General features: G+C 37.7%; 1 protein-coding gene across 2 annotated transcripts in view; it reads left to right on the top strand.

Annotated features, from left to right (window-relative positions):
• The window catches only part of LOC139974839 (heparan-sulfate 6-O-sulfotransferase 3-B-like), an 84,536-nt gene that overhangs the window by 56,338 nt on the left and 15,543 nt on the right, over positions 1–12,655 (top strand). The window contains exons 1-2 of one of the 2 annotated variants that reach the window (XM_071982309.1): positions 4,202–4,362; positions 11,238–12,215. In XM_071982309.1, coding sequence (XP_071838410.1) covers positions 11,707–12,215 — 509 coding nt within the window. In that variant the 5' untranslated portion in view covers positions 4,202–4,362; positions 11,238–11,706. Of the gene's footprint in view, positions 1–4,201; positions 4,363–11,237; positions 12,216–12,655 lie in introns of those variants that run through there. The other variant, XM_071982308.1, reaches the window with a different exon arrangement.

The raw sequence follows: 12,655 nt of genomic DNA, 5'->3' as shown, positions 1-12,655 counted from the left end.
TTAAGTGTGAAGTTGCAGAGTTTTAGTTGCACATGATCTTAATATAAGCCCAGGATCAATCAGAAACCAACAATCTGAATGCTGTTGTAATTTTCAAGTGACCTAAGGCCAATGGATCTTGTGATAATTTATCACTGAGCCTTGCTACTCATGCTGACACAGATGTTTTGATTGCTTTAACTTAGGGGACTATACCTACAACTTTGTAGCATTAGTCCATAATACAGCTGACCACACAGACTGAAAAGAAAGAAAGAACCCTCCGTGGAATTTATTCTGGAAGATTGATAATGGTTTTCGGAGAGGACCAGCTTTAGTAGTTTATGTAACACTTCATGTTGAGTATAATCCTGTTGCTGGATTGCTTATACTGTACCTTGCATCCAACAGGTTACCTGCATAGGACCAGTCTTAATAGAGGGATACAAGGAGGAATATCTTGTAAAAAAAAGAAATGAAAAACCCTTGATTCTATCCAACTAAGTTCCATTCATCCTTTAAATTTGGTAACTATTGCTATAGACGACCTTTTGATGTGTTGAAATGTCGAATGACTTAAGTTGTGAGCATTAAAAGACCTAGTTAGAAAGAACTTGTTTGTGGAGTGAAAGTGAAACAGTATTATTGTATTCTAGACAAACTAGATAAACTAGTAGTCTTGTTAAGACCTTAGTTATGTACAGCCTAGTGTACCTTTCTTTTTCACAAAGCTATTTTCCTGTATCTCTTTGCTGTACTACCCAGAGAACGCCTGCGGCAACGCTTTAGGTTGATTCTAGGGTCTTACACATTTCTCCCAAGCTATATATATATATAAATATATATATATATAGTTATATATATAGAAATATATATATATATTCCTACTCTCTCAACTTGCAGTGTAATCCATATTTACAACCCTTCGGCTATTCCTCTATGTTTGCATCTTTAAGTGTAGTTTATCACGCGCTCACCAGATGAGAATGAATTGCCCCAAATCGCCCCAAACAGTGTGCGGCCATCTGAAAAAGTTAGTTTTCTGTTGTTTGCAAGTGACGTTTTGTTCGTGTCTCTACAAAATGCAGACAGTAATGAAACGTGGTACCTTGTTATCTTTAGCTGGACCTGAGATGTCCATCGCTGTATCGTTAATACACTGTGCTGTGGGTATTGACCGCAGCTGTATGTACTGACTGTACACTAGTGTCTAATTACCGACGGTAGCAAGCTGTGCATGTATTTTCTGGGATTGATGGTGGTGTCTAACACTTCTGTTACACCTCATTTGAAACTAGGTCAGATTACCGGCATTAGATGTTTCTTTTTGCACAAGTCTTCACACCCTTTAATAGCGGGAGAAACGTATGGAAATGTACATTTCTACATCTTCAACGAAGGTGATGATAATGCTCCACTTGCCAAGTGTATTAATTTCAATCGCCCATAAGGATGGTAACTTTGAAAGCTGAGGCATATAGGCATTGGTCTATTCTAAAATTAGTAACAGTTTCATATTCCACATAATCTTACAATACTTTCTCATGATATTGCCCAGGGCCCAAAGAATATAGCCTAGGCCTATCCCAGGTTACAACATTGGCCTCAGTTACTCCCTCCCCTTCGCTGTATGTCTAATGTTTATAGCTGATATTTGCAAGAAACCCGCTTGGACTATATCATTATTTTGCTTATTCAACAGTAGTTCTTCACGTGTGTACGCATATTCATGAGCAGTTTATTATGTGCTTCATGGGGACTTGCATATTCAACAGTAGATTGTCATGTTGGCATGCATATTCAAGAGTATTTTATCATGTCTTCATGTATGTTTGCATACCAATTATTCACATCCAGGTAAGGACATAATCCATAGGAAATGTTCTTGTATATATTGAAGGATATATGCTGATGAAGAATGATCCTATGTTCTTTGAAATTGCACTTTCTATTGGGTAAATCCTTACCATTACACCTTACTGAGATAATAAGGCTGATCTTGTGCTAGTCTTCTATGCGTGATTAAAAGTACTTACACCGGGTATCCATAAGAAAATGCGTTTTCCATGAACCAAAAAAAATGCTTTCCCTATAAATGCCTAAAGTTGTGATGAAAGTGTGTTTGGTGCTTGATTTCAATATACACTTTTTAGTATTCTGGTGCTTGTTTACCGTGGCCAACTTCCAAACTGGACGGCCCGTGTTTGATCTATATACTAACCGGATACAGCTGTTTCCAATACTTTCCCAGCTAGGTATATCTACCCCTTAAAATTATTTAAGTTCAAGTTCACTAGATTTTGACAGACTTTATTAATTTGAGTTTGTGTTTGTTTGTATCTCTGGCATTGATCTGGTGGGGTTCACACGAGGATTAGTTATGTCTGTTTTCATGGACTGTGAAATTAGTTTGGGTTTCAGAATACCATTAAAGTACTGTAACTATATTCATGGTACTCCTGTTAACATACCCCTGTATTTACGGGGGGGGGGGGGGTTTACATGATGACTAAACATGAGTGGAAGGATCAGTTTTCTTTTAACATATCTGGTTGGTTTGGTTGAGGCATTATACTCAACGAAAGAAAGCCCTTGAAAGAAATAATTTGGTAAAGGGTGAGGTAAAGGTTATTGTGGAGCTAATCTTCATATGGAAAGGAATTCAGATAGAATTTTGAATAATGCATGAGAAAATGTTGTAATGTCATGTTTTTAATAATGAAAGATTGATGGATGGAGCAGCGAAAGAAAACTACATTACATTTCCCGTTTGTTAATTCATAAGAAAAGACATGTGATACTGATGTTGAATAATACATGAGAGTAATATAAATGAATTAATATTCATGAACAATGAATAGTCATATTAATCCTAAAAGGAATTATGATGAACAATAGCACACAGTCCATAAGATCCTGAGAAACGACACAAACATATTTGGACTATTACCGGTCGGTCATTCCATGATCTCATAAAACATGGACACAAATGTCATACAACAAATGATGAAAATGTGTAAAAATAATGGATTTAGATTAACAGTTTAAACTGTTACACCTAGGCTAAGCAGAAGCTGACAGTCTTCAATAAAAGATATGGCCTTAAAATAGGATTTCAAACATTGTAAGCTTTTAAGTTTCATTTGTCCCTGTTAACGGAGTCTGGTTTGCATACCTATATAAAGATATATTCTTGTTTAATTAATTTCATTAATAAATTCTGCATGTCATTCGCTTAAAGCTGCCTCTTGAGTTGATCGTGATCAATTTTGCGATGTCTTTTCAATATTTAAATTCCATAATGATATATTTTAAGAGGTTGGCTAAATAAATAGATTTCAAGGAAACGGGTAATAATGGAAAGCCTGACAATTTTATTTTGCTTGTGATTATTATTACTATGAAAACTGGCCGGTTGACAAAGTGTTGGGAATCAAATCAATTTTTTAAAATTTTCTTTTGTTGGTCTTCACTCGAAGAAACATAAATTTGGACCTGTTTTATTTACAAAAAGATCTATTTGCAGTTATACTTTAAGTAATATTCAGTCTGTTTTTGTAAAATCATCGAAAGAAACTCAATGAGCTACTTTATTTTATTGTTTTATTCAGTAAATTTTATTATTTCTTTATTTTTTTATATATATATTTTTTTAGTGTATTGGACACAGGCCAACCTTTTCAAAACACCACTGTGTGATAGCTCATATAGCAGAAAAGGGGAAAAAGGTTCTATAACAGATATGCATCCAACAAGACGAGAAAGGTACAATAATAGAAGACAGATTGAGATAGGTGTTAATTATTTACTATCTCATGTTTTATTTGACATACTTTCTTGTCTAGTTGGATACATGTATCTGTTATGATATCTACAAAGCCAATCTTGTAGACATCCACCACCTTTTCACTGAAGTGATTGATTACTTGCGGAAACTGATTGGTTTACGATGTATAGGAAGGAAGTACTTAGGAGGAGGAGACCAAAGAAAAACCCCATGTTTTGTCAGATTGTAGTAATTTGGAGGTCAATGGGGGAGTGTAGGCTATTGACCAGACTGTACATATTATAGGTATGCATGAATGTTAGGATAGGTTTTACAGGTACTGCAAGGTGACGTCAGTAGTGTGCAGATAGTTATCCTTATCAATGAGGGGCGGAAGTTCCTTCCTGCAGGAAGTAGTGTTTTTCCCATAATGTTGAACAAAAGAAAGAACTACGTGTGGCATATCAGTTACAAAGCTTTACGTGTGCGCACAACACTGGTCCGACGGACTATACGGGATATATTTTGGCATATTCTTTAATTACTTCACTGTTTCGCACCGCTGGGAAATTTTATGTGGATTTATTGACAAGGTATATATTGAGGATCCTTCCCAGGTAAGTCTTGCTAAAAATATTTGACTATAATAGGAAACTTGTAAGTCTGTTTGGTACTCTCTGGATTCATGAATTGGTAAATGGCATTACTAACTAAGACAGGACTTACGAAGTATCAAAGTTATTTAACATATAGACTGCATGGAAGTTTGAATGTCAGTGGACTATCATCTGTATCACACACACACACACAGTGCCCATGCACACTAATATCTGGAATGTATGGGCTGTCAGCTGGTGTTGTAAGCAGACTTATCTGTGGAATAGAATAATAGATCAGTGTTCTCATAGATGCTGATGGGTGAGAGATGACATGGGCTTTTGAGGACAAGAGTGAGATATTATATATATCACATACACTGTGAAGTGTAGAAAGAATGGGGTGTCTTTATTATCCCATTATCCTATACACTTTAGTCTAATATTTAGACAAAAGTGAGATATCATGTATCCCACATATACTTCATGTATCAAACATTTACTTCATGTATCCCACACATACTTCATGTATCCAACATATACTTCATGTATCCAACATATACTTCATGTATCCAACATATACTTCATGTGTCCCACACATAAACTTCATGTATCCCACACATATACTTCATGTATCCCACACATATACTTCATGTATCCCACACATATACTTCATGTATCCCACACATATACTTCATGTATCCCACACATATACTTCATGTGACTTCATGTATCCAACATATACTTCAGGTATCCAACATATACTTCATGTATCCCACACATATACTTCATGTATCCCACATATTACATCATGTATCCAACATATACTTCATGTATCCAACATATACCTCATGTATCCCACTGTACTTCATGTATACTTCATGTATCCAACATAAACTTCATGTATCCCACACATATACCTCATGTATCCAACATATACTTTCATGTATCTCACATATACTTCATGTATACTTCATGTATCCCACATATACTTTATATATCCCACATATACTTCATGTATACTTCATGTATACTTCATGTATCAAACATATACTTCAGGTATTCAACATATACTTCATGTATCCCACACATATACTGATATCACAACTATCGGCCGACACCGATCTCCCAAACCATTATCGGCACAACACTAGTTACACTACCATTGACAATATATGACATACAGTACATTTCCGTCTGTCAGATTGGGACGTTGAATGATCGTCCCATGAGCAGGATGGGTACATCAGTTCCACATGCATCTACCTGGTAATTCTATGAATATGCATCGTAAAGAGATGATAAGCAAATAAGCCACTATTAATGGAAGATCATCGCAAAGGATATAGTCGAATGCTTCCTGATTGTTGCGATACAGTCAAAGTTTATATTTGAACACTACACAGAGAGTAAATACTTAATGTGCGATATTTAAACCTAATGACAGGGATGTCCTAAATGACAAGCAGGATTTGAACCAGATCTTGTAATAAAATTGAACCCTATCAGCTACATCAAATTGATTGTTAGTATAGATAGTAACGATGCCATAGAGAGATAGCATTGTATCCTGTTTGTCATTAAGGGTTTTTTTTTTCCCCTTTCCCGCCCCTTCATGTCCAATACCACGTGATGAATGAACTAACACTTCAATAAGTCAATAGTCTGAAATAATATTCTGCATGTTACAGTTTTTATAACTATTAATTAAACACTCGCTCTTGTTGTCTTAACGATATGATTATTGACTTCATAGTTGAAACTGAGGATTGAAAAGGCAACTAAACTTGAATGGATTTCACATTTGGAACATTTAAACATGTCATGTCACTTTAAAGGGGTGGTATTCCAGTTTCTTATGATGGAAAATGTGACATGCGGAAATATTCCTCTACGTTTATGCGGAGGCTCCTTTTGATTTTTATGTCAGATGAAACCTGAGTATATAGTAATAAATATATTTTATTATAGTAATTTTGCTTCAGCTGTGTTAGATCGAAATGTACAGCAACTTTTCATCAAATACATTAAAAAAATTCAACACAAAAAATATAAATTTTATGAAATGTAAACATTATTGCCTGCCTTTTCATGTTATAGTGAGAAAGAAAAAACAGGGCATTTAGAACTAAATTTTCATCGTAATGTTATCATTCTTTGCTGAATAGTTCTTAGGTATATTCATTAGATTTCACTCACAACTTTAAAAAAATTATATATATATTTCTACATTTTCAGAAAAGGATGCTATTTACACTTCCACAGACTTGCTAGATCAATTTATTTTATATAATTACCTTCTGAAACCGAAACTATTCCTTTAATGAAAGTCATCAGGAAGTAATGGATTGTATAAACCTTAATATAGTTGATCAGTATGATAAATAACATTAAAACGAAACCTTAAGAAAACTGAAACATTAGAATTGAAGAGGGACATTCATTTAAGAACTTAGCCAAGACTATCAAACGTCAGAAATATTCGAGTGGAATGGGATCAACATTTCGCTTCAAATCCTCAAAACCGTTCTCCATTTCTTTTATCGTAAGTATCATGTGCATTGTGCTGCATTTGTTATGTCCAAGAAACATTTCTTGGATGAAGATTTTGGACCAACAGGTTAATGAGAGCGCTTGATGTGTTAATATTTTCGTAAATGATTTCATTGCAGGGATATGTGAACACACTTTTGTAGATCTTATGATAGGAAACATGTTTGAACAGTTATATATATTATGCAGTCTAAATCGAGCGGTTCGCATCGCAGAAATATGTTAAACCTACTCGGTTATTGGTCGGAAAGTAATAACATGCGAACAGTTGCTTAATGTTTTCAAAGACATGTGTTTGTTAAAGTTCTCTTAAATAGTTCTCTTCAACTGGTTCTCTGACAACAAAGAGTAGTGTTAATTTAGACGATTAAATGTCTGAGAAAATTTCTTTTGTGGAGGAGTGACCAATATAATCGATAAGTAGCATATCTTTGTGCTGTACTGGACTACTGGTAATGATAAGGAAATTAAACTACCATAGTTGGTCAGGGTCAAGGTTAGGCTACAGTAGACAGCTTAGGCTAAAGAATTAATTTTTTACAAGACAACATTTACAATAGATAGCTAGGGCATGGTGATTTTATTAGATAAGTGTCTTTTTATTGTGAGGGGATGGCTGGAGGTTGTGGGGGAGGGCTGGAGGTGGTGGGGAAGGACTGGAGGTAGTGGGAGAAGTCTGGAGGTGGAGGGGAGAAGGCTGGAGGTGGTGGGGAAGGGCTGGAGGTAGTGGGAGAAGACTGGAGGTGGAGGGGAGAAGGCTGGAGGTGGAGGGGAAGGGCTGGAGGTAGTGGGAGAAGGCTGGAGGTGGAGGGGAGAAGGCTGGAGGTGGTGGGGAAGGGCTGGAGGTAGTGGGAGAAGGCTGGAGGTGGAGGGGAAGAAGGCTGGAGGTGGTGGGGAGGAGGCTGGAGGTGGTGGGGAAGAGGCTGGAGGTAGTGGGAGAAGGCTGGAGGTGGAGGAGAGAAGGCTGGAGGTGGTGGGGAAGGGCTGGAGGTGGAGGGGAGAAGGCTGGAGGTGGTGGGGAAGGGCTGGAGGTGGAGGGGAAAAGGCTGGGGGTGGAGGGGAATGTTAATTCCTCCATGTTGTTTAAAACTGGATCATATATGATACAAAACAAAACTCATCATAACTAGATACATACCACTGTGTGTGTTTATAATTTATGAATAAACATGCATTATAAAACTGATGTCATAAATATGCCCAAATTTTTTTTTCTTAAACCTCATGTACTGGCTTGGTGGTGGTATTTCTGGTTATGGAATCTATTGTAAACAATTGAACATGAAAAAGTTATCTGAGAAGTTGACATTATGAGATTGTGTTTAGTTGCAAAGATCGATCCAACTTTAAAGTTATTTAACTGTCATGTTGTGTGTAATTCAGACAGAGGTTGTGTTGTGCAATGGGTGCAGTAGTTGCAATGTATGAAATGACTGAGCCTATCTAACCCAATGGAAGATTATTTATGCTTCAAGGAGTTTGTTCACCACAAGAATTCAAAGAATGGAAAGTTTCCTCCTTATGGAAAGATAAGTAGTACATAGATATTTATGAAACATGGACCAGTTTATTATTTATTGCCATGGACTTGAGTCCTCCACAGAGTATGGAATGTCAAAGGGCCCATAGCTACTTACGATTATGTTATATGTCCATGTTTATAATAAGCTAGATATTTGACAATACTGTTTATCAGTCACATATATTCATATATGATAAACATTTCTGTACAATATGCAAGTTTGGTACAAATAGTCGATAAAAAGCCGCCAAATATGAGAAAGATAGCTGCAAGTTCAGTGTGAAATCTATGGAAAATGTCACAGAATATGACGGTCCATTATTTCTTCCAGCCACACACAAATCAGCTGTTAATCGAGGTATCACAAACATATGAGGCTTCTGAAGCATGTATTAAATTGCTTTAGACTATCTTTTCACACACTGAATATTCATGAATAAGAAAGGTGTGATTTTGAATCATCCGAAGCGTGAAAAAATTTATACCGGACACTTTTTTTTTTCGTTTGGAAGACTCACCTTAAAAATAGACCAGCAGCTATTAAAGAATTTCACCCTTGACTTCTGATCTAAGAAGATTTCCATTCATTTTTGGTGGTGGAAATATGATTAAATTTATGAGAAAAAGGACAAGAAGGTCGAGGAGTGAGTGGAGATGAAAGTGAAACCCAAGCATTGTGTAGCATACCACCACCACCATCACTTACCTTATTAGAATGGACAGAAAAGAAGCTAAGAAATTCTGCAGAATTAGCCCCACTTGTTCAGCTTCAGAGATATTTTTGGTTCACTTGATTGAGGTGAAGTGTTTTGAGAGTAGGCAACCTTGTAAACTTGGATGGCAATCATTGAAGATTTCCTCCTTGAAGTATACATGTAAAAAGCTTTCAAGATAATTTCAGGCAGGGAATTAAAAAATTTAATAAAATCCAGGGGGGCTGAGACATATTAAACTAAGTACTGGTTTAGTGACAGTTTCAGCTTGAGCTGGTCGGTTAGGAGCCATGTAGCAAAGTCACTTTGAGGATGTTACTAAAATCATACATGAAAGGTAGCGAATAGTGGAGGTGTGAAGTGGTTGCTCATCGAAGGTTTTGACAGCTTTTAACTCTTTACCTTGTCCAAAGTCAAGTCAGCTGTAAACTGTGAAGTGATCGTTTTTGATTGGAATAATTTTAAAGGAAGGATTCACCAAAAGTATTCATCACACAGAGTGTCCAAATGATGAAGCCAAGAATTTTATAGGCAGGTTCTCAGTCTATTTACCTGCTGAGGGGGGGGGGGGGGGTGTTATAAGTGTCTTTAATATATATATATATATATATATATATTTGTTTTGTTTTTGTGTTTTTTGGTGTGGGAACCCTATACTATGTGGGAAAATATTGTCAAACTTTTTGTTGGGGGGGGGTGTGGGGCTCGAGGGGAAATGGTAGGAGGAGTGGGGGGTGGTGACTGTCAACGGTCCTCGGGATACTGAAACATCCAGCATACTGGGTATCAACTTCGTATACCCATATATAAGGAGGGTATGGAAATGAACCATAAACAAGTATATCAAAAAATACCTTGAATACTTGCCAATATTACCAATTTTAATAGCACCATTCCAACTGATACTGGTATTTGGTTTTCTTCATACCGACAAATCTTAGGGCTGTCCACGTCCCCCCCCCCCCCCTCAGAAGGCTGCTTTTTCTGCATCAATGTACTCTGTGCCTAATGATTTTATATATATATATATATATATATATATATTTGTTTTGTTTTTGTGTTTTTTGGTGTGGGAACCCTATACTATGTGGGAAAATATTGTCAAACTTTTTGTTTTGTTGGGGGGATGTGGGGCTCGAGGGGAAATGGTAGGAGGAGTGGGGGGTGGTGACTGTCAACGGTCCTCGGGATACTGAAACATCCAGCATACTGGGTATCAACTTCGTATACCCATATATAAGGAGGGTATGGAAATGAACCATAAACAAGTATATCAAAAATACCTTGAATACTTGCCAATATTACCAATTTTAATAGCACCATTCCAACTGATACTGGTATTTGGTTTTCTTCATACCGACAAATCTTAGGGCTGTCCACGTCCCCCCCCCCCCCCCTCAGAAGGCTGCTTTTTCTGCATCAATGTACTCTGTGCCTAATGATGTTATGGGCAAACGTATGTGTGATTTATACATGGTAAGGGTATGGGTAGAAGTATTTAGTATTTACTATAGTATTGTCCACAAGTAGGGAAGATGATTTTAAATTTTCTAGGTGAACATTCTGTCCAACTCAGCGTGGGTCTATGAGGCCTCACCTACTAATAATGATACAATTTCACTTTATTAATGCACCGTATAATCCGGACAAAACGCAACCAATCAGCCAAAGTTACATATTACCTGTTTATTAATTTGTTTTAATCAGTCTAATAGATATCTGGCTGAGAATGTTAATAATGTACTGGGTAAGACAATATCTTTCAAGAGAAGGATTTCAATTAAACTAGAGCCTTCCAGTCTGGTTCATTGCCTCCTTCAGCTGTCGTGAAAATGCCATCGTAAAGGTTTCACCCCGGAGTCTTTAGTCGAAAAAAGTTGATTCACGAGCAAGTCTATGTCGGTTAGAAACTGCTACTTATCTTAATAGCAAGCTCTAAAAATGAATAACATTATCAGATGTGCCAAAATCCCTCCCTCCTCAAAGCATTCACGGTTTAAGATGGCGGCATATTAAAGACGTAAATTGGACGAAACCTCCTAGAGAAGGTGTTACTCTCAGAGTCATATTTATCTTTATGTTTTTTCTCTTTGCTTGCTTCCTTTCAGGAGACTGAGATAATTACTGACTCGTTGTCGTGCTGGACTTGAAAGGCAATAAGCCAACAGCGGCCTTGGATTGAAGCCGTTAATGGTGAAGACAGGCACCGGTCGGAGAATTGTAGAAACTCTAATCAGATTTGGGGTAGGAAAAAAAAAGACCCTGTTCGGCTCTCTCTCTATCGCTGATGATATTACCAGTACAAGTATAGGCCGACTTGGTAGGCTAGAGGATCTGACGGTCTCTGAGAAACGTACGGCCGTTTGCGGCGAGGGATTGATATCTAACCACGCATGGCAGACGCCTGACACGTTAATACTCCTGTGACGTCTACATAGCGTACCGAGAGCAGAGATTTGTTGCACTTAACCTTTTTTTCGTGTCGTCAGTAAACTAATTAACGGAAGGACTTCCTTCTCTTTTCGATGCAGGATTCAGCACACTTTGTATCGGTGGTGTGCTGCAACAGAAACTGTCATGCAAGTGAGTCAAAGCAAACGCAAGCTACCGCTATTCATTGTGATACTGTTCCTCGTCACGGGTACTATGTTCTTATTCTATAATCTTTCCAATTCAAACTTGTACATATGTCCGCCTATCGGTCTGCTCGGCACCGTGAAATCCACGGGCAGCGTCCACCACGACCGGTGGGAAGACGAGGTCGGGCAGGACGAAACCTCTGTAGCACGGAAGTACGATTTCAAGATTAGCGGCAATGATGTTATGGTCTTTCTCCACATTCAAAAAACGGGTGGCACGACGTTCGGTAAACATCTGGTGCACGACTTGGATTTAGAGACGCCCTGTCAGTGTGCGAAGGGGAGGCGACGCTGTCCCTGCTTACGGCCAGGAAGTACCACGGAATCTTGGCAGTTCAGCCGGTTTTCTATGGGTTGGGGGTGTGGTCTGCATGCTGATTGGACAGAACTACAGAGCTGCGTTCCTTGGTACATGAATAAAAAGGAGGGCAGACCTGCTCGTAGGAGGTAAGATTTATTCAAGCTTTTCCTTTGTCAAGATTGGTGCAGGTGGAACATTCCCCCCATTGGGTGCCGTTTATGTTTTGATTTGATATGATCTTTACTGTATGTTATGGTTATGTTATGTTGTTTAATTGCTACAGATGGAATCTTCAAAAAGATGTTTGATCATAAACAGGAACTGTCCATTTTTGAAGCACTGGTACATATTGACTAGAACGAATCGGTTTCAGTTCACTGATGTTTGTATAAACTCGTGCCCAAATTAGCAATTTTTTTGTATTTTTTTCTTTTGAGTGTTGAGGCTACATTATTTGAAAATTACGGGTAATTCCATGCAGAATTGTTGTTAAGGATTAATGTCAAAAGTCATTTTGGTTTCGGTTGGCTTCGGTCGGCTTCGGTCATTTTGGCTTCAATTGGCTTCGGTCAGCTTGCGGGTATAA

Source organism: Apostichopus japonicus, chromosome 10 (genome assembly GCF_037975245.1).
Source record: "Apostichopus japonicus isolate 1M-3 chromosome 10, ASM3797524v1, whole genome shotgun sequence".
Taxonomy (NCBI): Eukaryota; Metazoa; Echinodermata; class Holothuroidea; order Aspidochirotida; family Stichopodidae; genus Apostichopus; species Apostichopus japonicus.
Note: the sequence above shows the minus strand (reverse complement) of the source record. Positions and strands in the feature narration are given on the sequence as shown.